The 20,291-nt window shown below is 42.5% G+C and overlaps 1 protein-coding gene across 2 annotated transcripts in view; it reads right to left on the reverse strand.

Moving 5' to 3' along the window:
• Positions 1–20,291, reverse strand: part of ano2b (anoctamin 2b) — a 169,034-nt gene that overhangs the window by 93,956 nt on the left and 54,787 nt on the right. For both annotated transcript variants that reach the window (XM_061961336.2, XM_061961337.2), the window contains 2 exons: positions 608–706; positions 384–535 (listed from right to left, as the gene is read on the reverse strand). In XM_061961336.2, the coding sequence (XP_061817320.1) occupies positions 384–535; positions 608–706 (251 nt within the window). The remainder of the gene's footprint in view (positions 1–383; positions 536–607; positions 707–20,291) is intronic.

Raw genomic sequence — 20,291 nt, forward strand, 5'->3', positions numbered from 1 at the left:
TTAGACGTGTTTTTATGACTTAAATGATTTGTCCTGTGCTTCTGACTCTGTCTCGTTGACATAAAACCACAACAAAATGAGCGTTCCACGTTCCAGCAAATGTGCACATGAAAGTGATTCATGAGTTGACTCATTACTAGTAAAAGTATTAGTAATGCCATTATTATATAACATCGTTGTTCCTAACACTTGGAATGAAGCTACTGCCAAATTGTGCCGTTTATGAAAAAAAAAATGAAGCGGTTGCCTACAGCCACAGCTGTTTGATCTGGCATTAATTGGAGCTTTCAGTGTAGTCGTATATTCTTGCTCTGCACTTGTTTTTGTGCTTTGTGACTGCTCTCTAGCCAGACAAAGACATTGTGTGTGTGCTTTGGCCTCACAGGTGGAGCTTGTCCCTGGAGAAGCAGTGTGTGAGGAACTTTGTGGCTCCGTGGTCCTGATGCGGCACTTTAGGCTGGAAAGGCTGCTTCAGTTTCCTCCACAGGCTGCTCACGCTGCTGCTGAACGCACCTTCCTCCTTCAGCTCGTAGCGCTGTTGCGACACGGCGGCCGATTATTGTCCCGCCGTCGCGGTCACGGAATGGCGGTAGACAAAATGTCTTACCGTCTTGGTGGGGACTTTGATTTTGAGGAACTCCGCCTCCCTGCACAGCACGGGCCAAGGAGCGTGAAGACGAGTGAAGCTCAGGCCGTGGGCCTTCACCTGCCGTGACACAGTAAAGACACACTGCAACAGGAGAGCAAACAGCATCCTCAGGGACTCATCCCACCCAGGTCACCACTGGCTTGAACTCTTGCCCTCAGGGAGGCGCTATAAGAGCATCAAAGCACGGACAAATAGACTGAAAAACGGTTTCTATCCTAGAGCTGTTATTGCCCTAAACTCTGCACTTACCTGAACATTCATCACTTTATTACTTGCTTACCTCTGATAGAGATCTACTGTGCAATATGTTTTTTTACATTTTAAATTGTTTTATTATTGTTGTTGTCTTAAGACTATTTTCTGTAGGTTTGTTTTAAAAGCAATGAGCTGGATTGCTGTCCAATTTCGTTGTTTCCATACAATGACAATAAAAGTATTCTGACATGTTCTGACACACTCCAAAACCTTTATCTTCTACATCAGAGGGCCGCTCTTACCAGTGAATAAATATGAATATTACTGCATCTTCAAATGTTGCGGCTTCATGATAGCGCAGATTTGTTTTTACATTTTTAAAAAGCATATTCTGCCATTTTTGGGCCTACATTAAGCATTTCCAAGAATAAACAATAATAAACTAAAAATATCACTACTGTAAATAATATATATTATTGAATTGTTTTCCTGTGTTCAGAGTTAATTCCTGTCTGGCACTTTTATTTTTGTTCCACTTCCTGTTCTGGTTATGTCTTGCAGTGACTTCACCACTGTTTCTGAGCGCCGGTTCTCCACACCTGAATCAAGGGACTCACCTGCCTCTGATCACTAATCAGGAGGGTTTATCTGTCAGAGTCGACTTCCTTGCGACACGAGTTTGTAGGGGTGTGAATGTTTGGGGTAGGGATGTCCCGATCCGATATTTGGATCGGATCGGCTGCCGATATTTGCGTATCGGCAAGGCATAGGAAAATGCCGATCCAGATCCAGTTTAAAAAAAAAACTCCGGTCCGTGTTTTCCAATGCACCGATTTAAATAATACATTCCACTTTTCTGCTGCTCCCTAATTTCCGTTACGCATTTTCTAGCACACCTTCAACACATCCACAGGTCTGTGAATTCTCACGCAGTTGCTTTTAGCTGCTGGCATTACACGACAGGCTCTTCTCACTCTTTCCTGTGTCTCCCTCTCACAGACAGCAAGTGCACCTTCTTACACACGTCACATACTGTCACGTCATACGTCACATACTGTCACGTCATACGTCACATACTGTCACGTCATACGTCACATACGTATACGTCCTCCCCGAGCAGAGAGGTAGCAGCATGGCTAACGTTAGCTGTGATGCTACCGCAGCTGTGCGAGCAACGCTCCCTCTAAGGTGCGCGCCTGTGCAATTGCGCACTGTTTAAGCGTCCTCTGCGCATAGCAAATCTATGCCACGCACAAAATCAAATAAAAAAATAAGCGCATAACAATTTTCGACACACGGACACGACAGAGAAAACAGTTTTCGTCATCATTGTTCAAATATTGTGACGTCTGTCGAGACGCTTACCTCCATTCGGTGCCACACGTCCACACCATCAAAATGCAGAGGCAAAAAATTTCCAGATCAACACGGTATGAAAAAATTTGTGATTTTTTTAGTTGTGATTTCCTTCTCTGCATGAAAGTTTAAAAGTAGCATATATTAATGCAGTATGAAGAAGAATGTTTTCATGTAGACATGCAAGCCTTGAAAGAACATTTTGAAAATCAAGACTACATTTCCTGCAAATGGGTGCATTTCTACCCTATATTTTAACTTTAGATTTTTGACACTTACATCCGGCGCCCCCCTCCACATCCTGGATTATAAATAATGTAAATAATTCAATGTGATTATCTTGTGTGATGACTGTATTATGATGATGGTATATATCTGATAGTATATCTGTATCATGAATCAATTTAAGTGGACCCCGACTTAAACAAGTGTAAAAACTTATTGGGGTGTTACCATTTAGTGGTCAATTGTACGGAATATGTACTTCACTGTGCAACCTACTAATAAAAGTCTCAATCAATCAATCAAAACACATAGAATCATCATACTGCTGTGATTATATGCATCAAATGTTCATTCAAGGCTAAGGCAAAATATCGAGATATATATCGTGTATCGCAATATGGCCTTAAAATATCGCAATATCAAAAAAAGGCCATATCGCCCAGCCCTAGTTCAATGATGCCATTTCTGTTTGTCATGTATAATTTTGTCTATTTTGTGTTTATCCTTGAATAAACAGGTCCGTTTCTTGTTACCAACCATTGTGTATTATTCAAACTCCCCTAATTCAGCTGGCTAGTTGTTATCAAGAGTACTAAAACCCTTTTCAACATGATTCTGACAACCCATCCATCCATCCATCCATCTTCTTCCGCTTATCCGAGGTCGGGTCGCGGGGGCAGCAGCCTAAGCAGGGAAGCCCAGACTTCCCTCTCCCCAGCCACTTCGTCCAGCTCCTCCCGGGGGATCCCGAGGCGTTCCCAGGCCAGCCGGGAGACATAGTCTTCCCAACGTGTCCTGGGTCTTCCTCGTGGCCTCCTACCGGTCGGACGTGCCCTAAACACCTCCCTAGGGAGGCGCTCGGGTGGCATCCTGACCAGATGCCCGAACCACCTCATCTGGCTCCTCTCGATGTGGAGGAGCAGCGGCTTTACTTTGAGTTCCCCCCGGATGACAGAGCTTCTCACCCTATCTCTAAGGGAGAGCCCCGCCACCCGGCGGAGGAAACTCATTTGGGCCGCTTGTACCCGTGATCTTGTCCTTTCGGTCATAACCCAAAGCTCATGACCATAGGTGAGGATGGGAACGTAGATTGACTGGTAAATTGAGAGCTTTGCCTTCCGGCTCAGCTCCTTCTTCACCACAACGGATCGATAAAGCGTCCGCATTACTGAAGACGCCGCACCGATTCTGTTCATAACTTTTATGGACAGAATTTCTAGGCGCAGTCAAGGCGTTGAGGGGATTCGGTTTGGTGGCTGCAGGATTAGGTCTCTGCTTTTTGCAGATGATGTGGTCCTGATGGCTTCATCTGGCCAGGATCTTCAGCTCTCACTGGATCGGTTCGCAGCCGAGTGTGAAGCGACTGGGATGAGAATCAGCAGCTCCAAGTCCGAGTCCATGGTTCTCGCCCGGAAAAGGGTGGAGTGCCATCTCCGGGTTGGGGAGGAGATCTTGCCCCAAGTGGAGGAGTTCAAGTACCTCGGAGTCTTGTTCACGAGTGAGGGAAGAGTGGATCGTGAAATTGACAGGCGGATCGATTCTGACAACCAAGTAGGCTAAATCAATCAATCAATCAATCAATATTTATTTATATAGCCCTAAATCACAAGTGTCTCAAAGGGCTGCACAAGCCACAACGACATCCTCGGTACAGACCCCACATAAGGGCAAGGAAAAACTCATCCCAGTGGGACGTCGATGTGAATGACTATGAGAAACCTTGGAGAGGACCGCATATGTGGGTATATCCCCCCCTCTAGGGGAGACCGAATGCAATGGATGTTGAGTGGGTCTGACATAATATTGTGAGAGTACAGTCCATAGTGGATCCAACATAATAGTAAGAGTCCAGTCCATAGTGGGGTCAGCAGGAAACCATCCCGAGCGGAGACGGGTCAGCAGCGCAGAGATGTTCCCAACCGATACACAGGCGAGCGGTCCACCCCCCGGGTCCCGACTCTGGACAGCCAGCACTTCATCCATGGCCACCGGACCTGTGTGTCTCCCCCTCCACAAGGGATAGGGGGGAGCAGAGGAGAAAGGAATAGAAACGGCAGATCAACTGGTCCAACAGGGGGTCTATTTAAAGGCTAGAGTATACAAATGAGTTTTAAGATGGGACTTAAATGCTTCTACTGAGGTAGCATCTCTAACTGTTACCGGGAGTACTGGAGCCCGAATAGAAAACGCTCTATAGCCCGCAGACTTTTTTTGGGCTCTGGGAATCACTAATAAGCCGGAGTTCTTTGAACGCAGATTTCTTGCCGGGACATATGGTACAATACAATCGGCAAGATAGGACGGAGCTAGACCGTGTAGTATTTTATACGTAAGTAGTAAAACCTTAAAGTCACATCTTAAGTGCACAGGAAGCCATTGCACTTAAGGTGAGCCAGTAACTTTAACTAAATAACTTTAAACTTTAATACATGCTCGGATAGGCCAGTATCGGTCAGTATCGGTATCGGACCGGAAATGCAAAAACAATATCGGTATCGGATCGGAAGTGCAAAAACCTGGATCGGGACATCCCTAGTTTGGGGCGCTGACAATTCGACCCGATTCCTGGGGTGACGATTCCATTCAGAATGGATTCCATTCAGAATGGATTCTCCATCCAACAGCATTCTCACAATGCATTATTTGGTTGAATAATTATAATGAAACTTTTTCATAACAGGTTACAGTTTAGACTTCTGTTTGAAGTTAAAGTGTGTTACAACTGAGTACAGTGACAGCTGAGAAAACAGATATTTATGGTTAAGAAACACTCTTATAATGTACAAAATGGCCACGGCATCCTTACATTTTTGGGTATGCATCCCTCGCTGGAACAAGTTTGAACACCCGACGTGCTTCACTAACACATATTATTTCCAGGCCTTGAGTTTGACAACTGTGTTGTGCATTTTTTGCGTATTGTCACTTCCTGAAGGCGTGACGGCGAGGTGTCCCAATACTTCTTTCACCTCACACCGTCCATTTTCCTCTTTCAGTTGCTTCTCTGCCTTCAAAGTGCAACTTGACCCAGCCACCCATTATCCGCCGCATTTCAAATGCCAGGCGGACGACAACAAGCCCGTTAAGACTGTCACACTTCCATTTTGGCCGTGCCGCGATAAAAACAGCCTCCCTGAGGCGACGCCTGCGGCTCTTTTCAGCATCCTGTTCCTGGCACCGCCGGGGTGCTGCTTTGTTCCGCCGGCGTTCTCACCAGCGCATGGCGTCCTCCAAAAGTGCACGTGGTGTATTCATTGTGTGCTAAATAATGCCTTGCTGCGCGCATGAATCATGGTTTGCAGATAGGTAGATAGCAGTGGCAGGAGATGGATGTCAGCGTGTTGGAGAGAGGCGATGGATGGCCGCCATGCCGTAACATTACACTCCTCCGACCCCAGTCAGCTACTGTAAAGGGGGCGAGGGTTTTTGGATGGAAACCTGAGTCCCTTTCTCCATCCTGACACTGCTGAGATCCTTCACTCTCCACCTCAGCACCATCACCCTCATATAGGTTACTGTACCTTGTGTACTGTACCTGCCTCATTCAAGTGTCACTCCAACCGCTCTTCTGTTTCATTACACTCACATCCGCCTCACTTCTTTCACCTTACACTACTCAGAGGTGGGTAGTAACGCGCTACATTTACTCCGCTACATCTACTTGAGTAACTTTTGGGATAAATTGTACTTCTAAGAGTAGTTTTAATGCAACATACTTTTACTTTTACTTGAGTATATTTATAGAGAAGAAACGCTCATTTTACTCCGCTCCATTAATCTACATTCAGCTCGCTACTCGCTACTGATTTTTATCCATCTGTTAATGCACGCTTTGTTTGTTTTGGTTCATCAAACAGACCTTCAAAGTAGGATCTATCGCATGCCTGCGTTTCACCAATCAAATACAGTCACTGGTGACGTTTGACTCCGTTTCACCAATCAAATACAGTCACTGGTGACGTTTCACCAATCAAATACAGTCACTGGTGATGTTTTACTCCGTTTCACCAATCAAATACAGTCACTGGTTATGTTTGACCCCGTTTCACCAATCAAATGCAGTCACTGGTGACGTTTGATTCCGTTTCACCAATCAAATACAGTCACTGGTGACGTTTGACTCCGTTTCACCAATCAAATGCAGTCACTGGTGACATTTGATTCCGTTTCACCAATCAAATACAGTCACTGGTGTCGTTTTACTCCGTTTCACCAATCAAATACAGTCACTGGTGACGTTTGACTCCGTTTCATCAATCAAATACAGTCACTGGTGACGTTTCACCAATCAAATGCAGTCACTGGGGACGTTTGATTCCGTTTCACCAATCAAATACAGCCACTGGTGACGTTTCACTCCGTTTCACCAATCAAATACAGTCACTGGTGACGTTTCACTCCGTTTCATCAATCAAATACAGTCACTGGTGACGTTTCACCAATCAAATACAGTCACTGGTGAGGTTTCACTCCGTTTCACCAATCAAATACAGTCACTGGTGACGTTTCACTCCGTTTCATCAATCAAATACAGTCACTGATGACGTTTCACCAATCAAATGCAGTCACTGGTGTCGTTTCACTCCGTTTCACCAATCAAATACAGTCACTGGTGACGTTTCACTCCGTTTCACCAATCAAATACAGTCACTGGTGACGTTTCACTCCGTTTCATCAATCAAATACAGTCACTGGTGACGTTTCACCAATCAAATACAGTCACTGGTGACGTTTGATTCCGTTTCACCAATCAAATACAGTCACTGGTGACGTTTCACTCCGTTTCATCAATCAAATACAGTCACTGGTGACGTTTGACTCCGTTTCACCAATCAAATGCAGTCACTGGTGACGTTTGATTCCGTTTCACCAATCAAATACAGTCACTGGTGAGGTTTCACTCCGTTTCACCAATCAAATACAGTCACTGGTGACGTTTCACTCCGTTTCATCAATCAAATACAGTCACTGATGACGTTTCACCAATCAAATGCAGTCACTGGTGTCGTTTCACTCCGTTTCACCAATCAAATACAGTCACTGGTGACGTTTCACTCCGTTTCACCAATCAAATACAGTCACTGGTGACGTTTCACTCCGTTTCATCAATCAAATACAGTCACTGGTGACGTTTCACCAATCAAATACAGTCACTGGTGAGGTTTCACTCCGTTTCACCAATCAAATACAGTCACTGGTGACGTTTCACTCCGTTTCATCAATCAAATACAGTCACTGATGACGTTTCACCAATCAAATGCAGTCACTGGTGTCGTTTCACTCCGTTTCACCAATCAAATACAGTCACTGGTGACGTTTCACTCCGTTTCACCAATCAAATACAGTCACTGGTGACGTTTCACTCCGTTTCATCAATCAAATACAGTCACTGGTGACGTTTGACTCCGTTTCACCAATCAAATGCAGTCACTGGTGACGTTTGATTCCGTTTCACCAATCAAATACAGTCACTGGTGAGGTTTCACTCCGTTTCACCAATCAAATACAGTCACTGGTGACGTTTCACTCCGTTTCATCAATCAAATACAGTCACTGATGACGTTTCACCAATCAAATGCAGTCACTGGTGTCGTTTCACTCCGTTTCACCAATCAAATACAGTCACTGGTGACGTTTCACTCCGTTTCACCAATCAAATACAGTCACTGGTGACGTTTCACTCCGTTTCATCAATCAAATACAGTCACTGGTGACGTTTCACCAATCAAATACAGTCACTGGTGAGGTTTCACTCCGTTTCACCAATCAAATACAGTCACTGGTGACGTTTCACTCCGTTTCATCAATCAAATACAGTCACTGATGACGTTTCACCAATCAAATGCAGTCACTGGTGTCGTTTCACTCCGTTTCACCAATCAAATACAGTCACTGGTGACGTTTCACTCCGTTTCACCAATCAAATACAGTCACTGGTGACGTTTCACTCCGTTTCATCAATCAAATACAGTCACTGGTGACGTTTGACTCCGTTTCACCAATCAAATGCAGTCACTGGTGACGTTTGATTCCGTTTCACCAATCAAATACAGTCACTGGTGAGGTTTCACTCCGTTTCACCAATCAAATACAGTCACTGGTGACGTTTCACTCCGTTTCATCAATCAAATACAGTCACTGATGACGTTTCACCAATCAAATGCAGTCACTGGTGTCGTTTTACTCCGTTTCACCAATCAAATACAGTCACTGGTGACGTTTCACTCCGTTTCACCAATCAAATACAGTCACTGGTGACGTTTCACTCCGTTTCATCAATCAAATACAGTCACTGGTGACGTTTCACCAATCAAATACAGTCACTGGTGAGGTTTCACTCCGTTTCACCAATCAAATACAGTCACTGGTGACGTTTCACTCCGTTTCATCAATCAAATACAGTCACTGATGACGTTTCACCAATCAAATGCAGTCACTGGTGTCGTTTCACTCCGTTTCACCAATCAAATACAGTCACTGGTGACGTTTCACTCCGTTTCACCAATCAAATACAGTCACTGGTGACGTTTCACTCCGTTTCATCAATCAAACAGAGCCAGGCAATCACATGATTAACTGCACATAAAGTTTCAGCGACAAACGACAACGAGCTTAAGCTTACATGAACTCAACGTCAAATTTGAGAAAGCACATGGCGGTGGGGAGATTTTTTTTTTTTTTGTCACAAAAAATACAATCATGTGTGCTTACGGACTGTATCCCTGCAGACTGTATTGATATATAGTGGAGGAACCAGAATATCAATAAACAACCCTTTTGTGTGAATGAGTGTGAATGAGTGTAAATGGGGGAGGGAGGTTTTTTTGGGTTGATGCACTAATTGTAAATGTGTATCTTGTGTTTTTGATGTTGATTTAATAAAAAAATATTAAAACATTTTTTTATTTTTTTTGTGCGGCCGGGTACCAATGGATCCACGGACCGGTACCGGGTCGGGGCCCGGTGGTTGGGGATCACTGCTGTATAGTACCATCCAGATATGAGCATTCTCCCTTTTAGAAGGGGAAGAGTCCTCCCACGTTCAGTAATTCCAAGGCTGTCTGAAATGATGAGAGGTGACTAAAACTTAAAGGGAGACTGCACTTTTTTGGGGGGGAACTTTTGCCTATGGTTCACAATCATCATGGGAGACAGATTTTAAAAATGATAAAAAATCACTTGGAAAATGCAGCTAATAGGTGTCACCGTTGTAGCCTTCAAAGTCCTCTTAACAACTTCAAAACCCTCCATAAACGTTTTATATACACACTGCAAGTATATATATAATGTAGTAACAGACACCTTCATAACAATATGTAATATGTACAATATACACACTGCAAGTATATATATAATGTAGTAACAGACACCTTCATAACAATATGTAATATGTACAATATACACACTGAAAGTATATATATAATGTAGTAACAGACACCTTCATAACAATATGTAATATGTACAATATACACACTGCAAGTATATATATAATGTAGTAACAGACACCTTCATAACAATATGTAATATGTACAATATACACACTGCAAGTATATATATAATGTAGTAACAGACACCTTCATAACAATATGTAATATGTACAATATACACACTGCAAGTATATATATCATGTAGTAACAGACACCTTCATAACAATATGTAATATGTACAATATACACACTACAAGTATATATATAATGTAGTAACAGACATCTTCATAACAATATGTAATATGTACAATATACACACTGCAAGTATATATATAATGTAGTAACAGACACCTTCATAACAATATGTAATATGTACAATATACACACTGCAAGTATATATGTAATGTAGTGACAGACACCTTCATAACAATATGTACAATATACCCACTGCAAGTATATATATAATGTAGCTACAGACACCTTCATAACAATATGTAATATGTACAATATACACACTGCAAGTATATATGTAATGTAGTGACAGACACCTTCATAACAATATGTAATATGTACAATATACACACTGCAAGTATATATATATATATATATAATGTAGTAACAGACACCTTCATAACAATATGTAATATGTACAATATACACACTGCAAGTATATATATAATGTAGTAACAGACACCTTCATAACAATATGTAATATGTACAATATACACACTGCAAGTATATAAACTGTAGTAACAGACACCATCATAACAATATGTACAATATTTACCCTATATAGATCATTTTAATAATTTCCAGGACTGATTTATTCCGCCCATTGATTTCTGTTTTCATAGCAGCGCACGTTTGACTTCTGGCAACAACTGTGTGTTCCTACTTCCGGAATCCAACACGAATGTGTGTCTCCAATATTGGCAGACTTGGTAAAAGACAACAAAGACGGCTATTTTCGGACAAATGAGGATTTACAACCTTTTCTTTTTGAAGCTGAATATACGGAGGATGAACTGCTGCTTATAGAAGCCAGCACCAAGAAGAGGGGGGAACGTTGGAGCAGACGGAAGCCGAGAGAGTGAGGTGAAGGTGACCTGAAGGTGAAAAATGTGGAACTTGGAGCCAAGCTACTTCGACATAAATGGAGTGCTTACCCAAATAAACCGGAAAAAAGGTCCTTTCATGTGTGTTATTACAACTACAGTACATATGCTGTCTGGCTAGCTGTGTACAAACAAAACATGAAATAATACTTTTCAGATACTGTAATATGATTGTTCATGTGTTTCACTCAGTACAGATTGGTGTCGTATCGCAGGGTTGTGCATTACAAACTCAAACGTGTTTCATGTTGACCTACAAGCTATCTTGTCTCTGCCGTGGTTAGCTTTTACGGCTAATACCGTAGCACGCAGATGTGTTAGTATGCTAGGAAAAGAGTTCCTCAGTGTTCTCTCTTACAATAACAATGTTGTACAGTTTGTTATTAGGGCCCGCATGGCCCATTGTATAAGGACTCCCAAAGGGAGTCCTTATGCAATGGGACATAAGGACCTATTGAATTTGTAAGGTTTTATTATTATTATTCTTCCGCAACTTTGCGCTGTAATTTGACCCCCTTAGCATGCTTTAAAACTCACCAAATTTTACACACACATCAGTAATATACGGCAAAACTTTTTATCAAAAAACCAAACCCCAAAACTCAAAATTGCGCTCTAGCGCCCCCTAGAAAGAAAACTGCTTATAACTCCCAGTACGAATGTTGTAGAGACATGAAACAAAAACCTCTATGTAGGTCTTACTTAGACCTACTTTTCATTAATTAATTTCCTCGGGCAAAAATCAACAGGAAGTTAGCAATTCCCCCTTCAAGACAAAAAAGTACTAAAAACAGTAACTTTTGCCTCTTTGAGCTGTATTTTCACCCTCTTAACATGCTTCAAAACTCACCAAACTGAACACACACATCAGGACTGGCAAAAATTGCAATTGGGTTTTATTATTATTATTCTTCCGCAACTTTGCGCTGTAATTTGACCCCCTTAGCATGCTTTAAAACTCACCAAATTTTACACACACATCAGTAATATACGGCAAAACTTTTTATCAAAAAACCAAACACCAAATCTCAAAATTGCGCTCTAGCGCAATTTTTGAATAAAACGCAGAAAAAACTGCTCCTCTGAAGAAAAAAATGACAAAACTGCCTGTAACTCCCACTGGGAAGGTTGGAGAGACATGAAACAAAAACCTCTATGTAGGTCTCACTTAGACCTACATTTCATATGTTGACAACCCCCAGCAAAAATCAACAGGAAGTTTGCAATTTCCCCTTCAAAACATTTTTTTTTTTATATAAACCGGTCACTTCTCTTCAAACATTATCTCCTCTGAGCGCGTTTGTCGTATCAGCTTCAAAATAACACAGGAGAGAGATTGAACCCTTCCAAATGAAAGTTATCGAAATAATTTTTCTAACTGCTCCGGTTTTGATTTTATGAGCCTTCAAAGAACCGCTGCGCTGCCGTTTTTTTAAGATGGCTGCTTAAAAGCAGGAAGCACCAACGTGCCCACACAATGCAGACAAGGTAGGTACACTAGACAAAAGTCTTGGGACACTTCAGACTAAAAGTAGACAAAAGTATTGGGACACTTGGGACTAAAACTTGACAAAAGTATTGGGACACTTAGGACTAGCACCTGCCAAATACGCGGGCCCGACCAATGCTGCTTGCAGCTTTAATTATACATGTTACACAACGTAAATGAAGTATTGTTGATGCTTTTTGAATGCATTTTTAAAGTGATTTAGAGGTAGAGTTGATTGCTAACATTAGCTGCCACCAAGAACCGGATGATTTTGACATGTTAGAATGCAAAAAAAACAACAACTCTTGTCTCTCTGAACACCCTGAATATATATTTCAATAACAACAACTGACCCACTTGACCATAAACACTTCTCCTTCTCTTGCCCTCTTTGACTCTTTCTCTCTGGCATCAAAAAAAAAGTAAAAAGCACGAGGATAAAAATACATCAAAGTCTGGAGAAGGTTAATTGGTAGAGGGATTTCCAATTATCTCTTTATCTCAGTTGGGGGGGAAGTAGGACGCGGCCGGGGGCTGGGCTGCAGTGTTGAGCAGGAGAGAGAGGGTGATGGTTTGGTGACAGGAGAGAGAGGGTGATGGTTTGGTGACAGGAGTGAGAGGCGGTGATGAAGATGACAGCAGGTGGGAGGGTACAGTATGTACAGTATAATAAGTACAAGAGGTGGCAAAAGAAGAAGATCCAATAAAAAAAGGTGTTTAAAAAAATATGATCATATAGAACGGGGGTCGCCCTCGTGGCTTTCTGGAGCTTTTTGGAAAATGATGGGGGAAACAATATATTTTTACTTTTAATAGGAGGAAAAACATGGCACAAACCTTCCTAATTGTTAGAAATCCTACTGTTGATATTAAACATGCTTCACTGAGGGGAATATTTAACGAGCGTCGTTTTGTCCTACTAATTTTGGCTGTCCTTGAACTCACCGTAGTTTGTTTACATGTATAACTTTCTCTCTGCCACGGAAAGACGTGTTTTAAGCCACTCCTGTTACGTCTTCGACGCATGGCTAAGATTGTCGTGTTCCTTCCAAGGCAGAAGACAAGCAGGAGCTCGTGTGCAGGTAAGATTTAAGTTATTTTTAATTATTTTAAGGCAGGATCAAAATTACAAAACAGAGGACGCTAGCAAGCGTGGAGCTAAACAAAAACCAAAATGTCACCAAAGGTGAAAAACGGGGAATGCTGGACGGCAGAATAATCTAAAAAGCGAGGAGAAAACCAGGGGAACGTAAATGTTGCATAAAGCAAACATTGACCCAGCAACTATTGCTGGGTGACAGGAAACTATAAAGGGGAGTGATTAACCAAAACACCTGGTGGGAACACTAATTGCAAAACTAAGACAGGTGAGGAGAATCAGTGCCCATGGAAACCAACAATAAACAGGGAAAGAGGGTGCACCCAGGAAACAGACTAAAACAGAAACATAACCAACATAAATCATGCCATGATCCGGGTAACGGATCATGACAACTCCTTCTTTGTCTCATTTTGTCCACCAAACCTTTTATGCTGTGCGTGACTGCACAAAGGTGAGCTTTGTTGATGTTATTGACTTGTGTGGAGTGCTAATCAGACATGTTTGGTCACTGCATGACTGCAAGATAATCCATGCTAACTTAACTGCTGTATGTGTCAAGACTTGGTCCTGGGTGTGTGCTTTTCCGGGATGCAACGGGAAGTTGGCACGGGCGAGACGGGAATGGAGGTACATGATTTATTTATTAAAAAAAAGATCAAACAAAAAGCGCGCACAATGGCGGAGAATAAGCTATGAAACCAAAAGATTATAGCAAAAAAGTACAAATGAAAAGCACGCACAGTGGCGGAAACTATGAACAATTAAACAAAACATTAACTGTGGCTTGAGAAACAAAAACTTACTTGGCATGGAACCGGCATGAAAAAGGAGCAGCAAGGATCATAAGGGTGTGCAGAAGCATATATGGGGTGCGAGGTCGTCAGGCCGACAAACTGAAAAACACTGAACTTAAATACTATGGACATGATTAGTGAAAGCAGGTGCGTGACTCAAAACGTGAAACAGGTGCGTGACGTGACAGGTGAAAACTAATGGTTGCTATGGTGACCAGACAAGGGAGTGAAAAGACAGAAACTAAACAAAACATGACTTAAAACAAAACATGATAATACAGACATGACAGTATGTATCAATTGCATCATCATGCCTCGTTTGTAGCTATATTTGAGCTCATTTAATTTCTCTGACTTATGTCCTGTGTGTATTTAATTTATATTTGCATGTCTCATGACACATTATCTGTATGTAATATTGGCTGCATTTCTGATAGTTGCTTGTGTGCCATGTTGTTCCAGACCACAGCAAACATTACTCAGCTTGTAAAGATAGTAATAAATCCATTAGAAGACGTTTCTGTTAGAATAATTGTTTCTAAATAATCACAAAAACTTTGTATTACATTGTGTTCCTAACAAGAAGACAAAAGGCTGTCTTTTGAAACCTACCAAGAGTAAGGCTCGTAAAATTCCACTGTGTGTGTGTGTGTGTGTGGGGGGGGGGGTGTTCCTGTGTTCTCTCATGTATGGTAATCAACAGAAGGATGTTGTTCTGGCCCAAGGACTTCAAAGCGGAGAGAACCAAGGATCTGCCCAATTTCCAGACGAACTCTTTTTGAATTATTTTACGACCTCTTCTTTTGAACTGTTCGGTAACCAAAGGCAACGCTGTTTACGACCCACTTCCCTCTGGAAGCAGCTGTGGTCAGGTGGGGGGAGAAAGTCAAATAAAGAAGGAGGAGTGCAATCTTTGGGCAGAACGTGCTGGAGATTGTAGAAGGATACAATGTCCGGGCGACTCTCCTCAATATATTGAGTCCAAATTGAATTCTATCTCTGTTTAATTCTTTGCCTCTTGTCTTGTTTAATAGATGTCATCAGTGTTTGTACCTGACAGTTTCCTTTAATTTGGACACACACATCTATACCTTTGGCCATGCTAAGAAAGTCATTTCCAGGAGTTATCTCACCCTCACAGAATGCCACAAATTCATTCAGCCATTTTGAATATTCCGCTCTGAATACCTTTGACAATTCCCGTAGATTGACGTTACTGGAGTAACTCTGACCATATTATTAGGTCAGTCATACTGGAAACACGCAGAAATTTGAAAGAGATGTTCTGTTCATCATTCACAATCCTTATGTAAGACAAGAACACATGTGCTTTTTTTATGCATTCGAAATGGTAAATAAATATCTAACAATTGAGTCAACAGATGGAGGGTCATAGGCTCCTCTCATTAAACTCTCTAAAAACATCCAGAAAGCACCAACAATACTCCATTTACATGTCCTGACCGGAAAATTAACCAAATAGGAGTGACATTGTTATTATAAGCACTAACACAGACGGTCTATTTTAGCGACACATTGATAGCAGCGAGCTAATGCTAGTTTATGCTGCTATTGTTGACACACTGAGCCAGTGGCTGCTTCTGTTTAGTCTCAAACTTGCTAAAAGTAAATTGTAGATTATAATTCATGCATCTCCCACCTGCTAGTAGACAAATGTGGCCATGGACCCACAGGCTGCTACACTTTCACATCCCCCAAGATCAATCAATCAATCAATCAATGTTTATTTATATAGCCCTAAATCACAAGTGTCTCAAAGGGCTGCACAAGCCACAACGACATCCTCAGTACAGAGCCCACATAAGGGCAAGGAAAAACTCACCCCAGTGGGACGTCGATGGCCAAATAGACCTCAAGAGACGTTTCCTGCAGGAACTTTGTTTTAACCCTTTGTGAGGATTGCGAATGAATCGTCATCTAAGCGGAATTATGTGAAAGTTCCGTCGATCAGCATCCCAGCAAGAGTGGAATTCTTACAGTAAGTATTTGTTTTATTATGGCTTATTATGTATTGCTCATCCTCTTTGTGTTCAGGCTCAAAAATATGAGTTTCTGGATGATAATTGTTCCCAAAGTACTCGTTGTGATTAGCATTGTTGTTGATGGGAAGAGATCTGTGGTTCCTCCTCTACGTCATTATCGCTCAAGTTTTTTCCAGCACTCGGCTCGTTGCATCGGTTTCGGATGCTGGAATAAGTTTGTTGTGCTGCTGCCTTTTTTAAACAAGCTTAGCACCGTGCAGTATTTTGTTGCACGCCTGGTGCCGCAAAACCAAACCACTGACGACACTTTTCTTTTCTCTGGAACAAACGTCTTGCTCTCGTCAGCGTTAGCCGTGTTTTGCAAGGGGTGTGATTCTCCGGGGGGGACGGGAGGGTGAAAGCTACGGAAGCTTCTGGGGGCAAAACAATATGCAACTGCATCAAAAAACTCAAATATGTCGATAAAATGAATTTATTGCCAATGCCTGACTGTACCCAGGGCTCGAATTTAACCACGGCAACTGTGGCAAAATGTGCGACCACCCTCGTCATTTGCTGTAATGCCCTAAAAAATTGACCAACATCTGCAGCAAGAACATGTCGTGACAGCCCTTGACTTTTTATTTGTTAATGGTCAAGGAATGTAACAATAAACGGTATAATGATAATTCGCGATAAAATTCCCGACGGTCGGTAATACGTCTATTTTTTTTATTTCAGAAACACCGTCATTTATCAATGCATAAAGTAACAGGAAGTTAGGCACATGCGCACTAGCGTCGTTTGGCTTGATAATCATGGCGGACTAACTACACGGACTTTGCTCCGGAGAATTTTCCCTAGGACTAAACGGAGCCAAGGGCTTGGTTTAACGTCATTTTCCCTCACTTCCCATTGTGCGTTTAAGAGCACACTGCTGTGTTTAGATGGAGACAGGTGTGGACAATATTGGAGACACTTGTCTAAAAGTATACAGACAACTATTTGATGTTGCTTTTATTTTCTCAATACAGCGTCCATCAGCTGCTGTGACTGAGAGTTAATGATGTGAGGAAACATGCAGCAGGTGAAAGTTGTCACAACTTGTTTATAAAGTCTTTAGTTTGTTTACTGGGATGTTCACTCCTCCTTTATTTAACTGCTAACTATCAGTGTTCAAATAACATCAATACTAGCTAAAAGGTTTTGTCATCTCATCGAATTGAATAAAGGCTGAGAAGATTGTGTATTTGATGTGAGAGGTGTCACTCCTCTTTATTTTTGTTGGCCAAACTGTTGTATAGAACCAAGAGAAGAACAAAGCTTGTTTATTAGACTTCATCTTCATTAGCCAAACTGCTTTGTGTTTTATATTAATATCAAAAAGTAAACACCATGTTTTTTTTTTTACATTACTTGTGGTTTTTTTCATGTCACAAAGATATTACTTCAAAAAACATTCATGTGACACAGCATTTGGTTTATGTGTTATTGTGTATAGTTAATTCCTGTACAACATATTTCTGCTCAAACTCTTAATGGATCTGTCCCGATACATCATCTACATGTACATATGAATGTACATAACTTAAAAAAATCCATAAATAATACAAAAAATACCTCCCTCTATCAAAATGTAAACATAAAGATAAAAGCATCATGAAATGACAAAAAGCTGACAAGTTTATATTAATAATAAATAATTAAAAAACTGTTATATATATATATATATATATATATATATATATATATAATGTAATGCATGCTTTGGCGCCCCTGCCTGGAAAGAAAATGTTTGCCTTGGTGCCCTAAAATATGAGCCCTCCTTTAAAGCAACACTTGCCTTGACCTTAAAAAGTAAAAATGTGAGGCCTGTGTACCTATATAACTTCAAAATTGTGTTGAAGGTAACGTATTAGCATCTTGCTATTGTTTGTGATCTATTTTGGTGGACCGGCGAGGACATTTGCATTTCAGTGTCCATAAATACAGAACCTCCATTTTTGGTTCCATTGCTGTGCCAGCGCCTGCAGAAGGCACTCTTAAAGTGGCGCTACTCTGACTGAGGGGGTGTAATTATGTCTGTCAGTCATTCCGTAAGAGTATCCCCCACTTTATTCAAATGAAGGAGTGTAATTATGTGTGTCAGTCACTCGGTAAGAGGATCCAGTACTATATGGACTCAAATCTTCGTAGCGGCTGCTCTTGGCTGCAGAGAGTATCAACATGTCAATCTATGAGAGAAGCTAAAGCGCTATCGGGAAGCTAATCTCATCGGCATATTGTCAACAGTCTGATTAGCGAGCCTGCTTATGCACATTCAAACTGTACTTCATCCTCTTGTCAACCATCTTGCTTCCAAATATCCCACCTGCCAAATGGTTTCAGAAGAATTGGAACAATAACTCCATTTGTGGGAGCACGCAGGCCCACGACAACAACACGAGTGGGAGGTGTGCCGGAGCGCCTACTTCACTACGACACACTCCAGACAAGCCAAAGCGTCCTGATTGGTGCACCATCTCACTGGGAGGAGTTTGGCCCTCGCAACGCCACAACCACCAGTAAGTCGTCTCATATCGGAGACATGGAAGAGGTCAAAGTTTGGCCCTCGCAACGCCGCAACCACCAATGAGTCGTCTCATATCGGAGACATGGAAGAGGTCAGAGTTTGGCCCTCGCAACGCCACAACCACCAATGAGTCGTCTCATATCGGAGACATGGAAGAGGTCAAAGTTTGGCCCTCGCAACGCCGCAACCACCAATGAGTCGTCTCATATCGGAGACATGGAAGAGGTCAGAGTTTGGCCCTCGCAACGCCACAACCACCAATGAGTCGTCTCATATCAGAGACATGGAAGAGGTCAAAGTTTGGCCCTCGCAACGCCTCAACCACCAATGAGTCGTCTCATATCGGAGACATGGAAGAGGTCAAAGTTTGGCCCTCGCAACGCCGCAACCACCAATGAGTCGTCTCATATCGGAGACATGGAAGAGGTCAAAGTTTGGCCCTCGCAACGCCGCAACCACCAATGAGTCGTCTCAGATCGGAGACATGGAAGTGGTCAAATTTTGGCCCTCGCAATGCCGCAACCATCAATGAGTCGTCTCATATCGGAGACATGGAAGAGGTCAAAGTTTGGCCCTCGCAACGCCGCAACCACCAATGAGTCGTCTCATATCGGAGACATGGAAGAGGTCAAAGTTTGGCCCTCGCAAGGCCGCAACCACCAATGAGTCGTCTCATATCGGAGACATGGAAGAGGTCAAAGTTTGGCCCTCGCAACGCCGCAACCACCAATGAGTCGTCTCATATCGGAGACATGGAAGAGGTCAAAGTTTGGCACTCGCAACGCCTCAACCACCAATGAGTCGTCTCATATCGGAGACATGGAAGAGGTCAAAGTTTGGCCCTCGCAAGGCCGCAACCACCAATGAGTCGTCTCATATCGGAGACATGGAAGAGGTCAAAGATTGGCCCTCGCAACGCCGCAACCACCAATGAGTCGTCTCATATCGGAGACATGGAATAGGTCAAAGTTTGGCACTCGCAACGCCTCAACCACCAATGAGTCGTCTCATATCGGAGACATGGAATAGGTCAAAGTTTGGCCCTCGCAACGCCGCAACCACCAATGAGTCGTCTCATATTGGAGAGATGGAAGAGGTCAGAGTTTGGCCCTCGCAACGCCACAACCACCAATGAGTCGTCTCATATCGGAGACATGGAAGAGGTCAGAGTTTGGCCCTTGCAAGGCCGCAACCACCAATGAGTCGTCTCATATCGGAGACATGGAAGAGGTCAAAGTTTGGCCCTCGCAACTCCGCAACCACCAATGAGTCGTCTCATATCGGAGACATGGAAGAGGTCAAAGTTTGGCCCTCGCAACGCCACAACCACCAATGAGTCGTCTCATATCGGAGACATGGAAGAGGTCAAAGTTTAGCAGCTGGAA

This window comes from Nerophis lumbriciformis, linkage group LG05, assembly GCF_033978685.3.
Source record: "Nerophis lumbriciformis linkage group LG05, RoL_Nlum_v2.1, whole genome shotgun sequence".
NCBI classification, from domain to species: Eukaryota; Metazoa; Chordata; class Actinopteri; order Syngnathiformes; family Syngnathidae; genus Nerophis; species Nerophis lumbriciformis.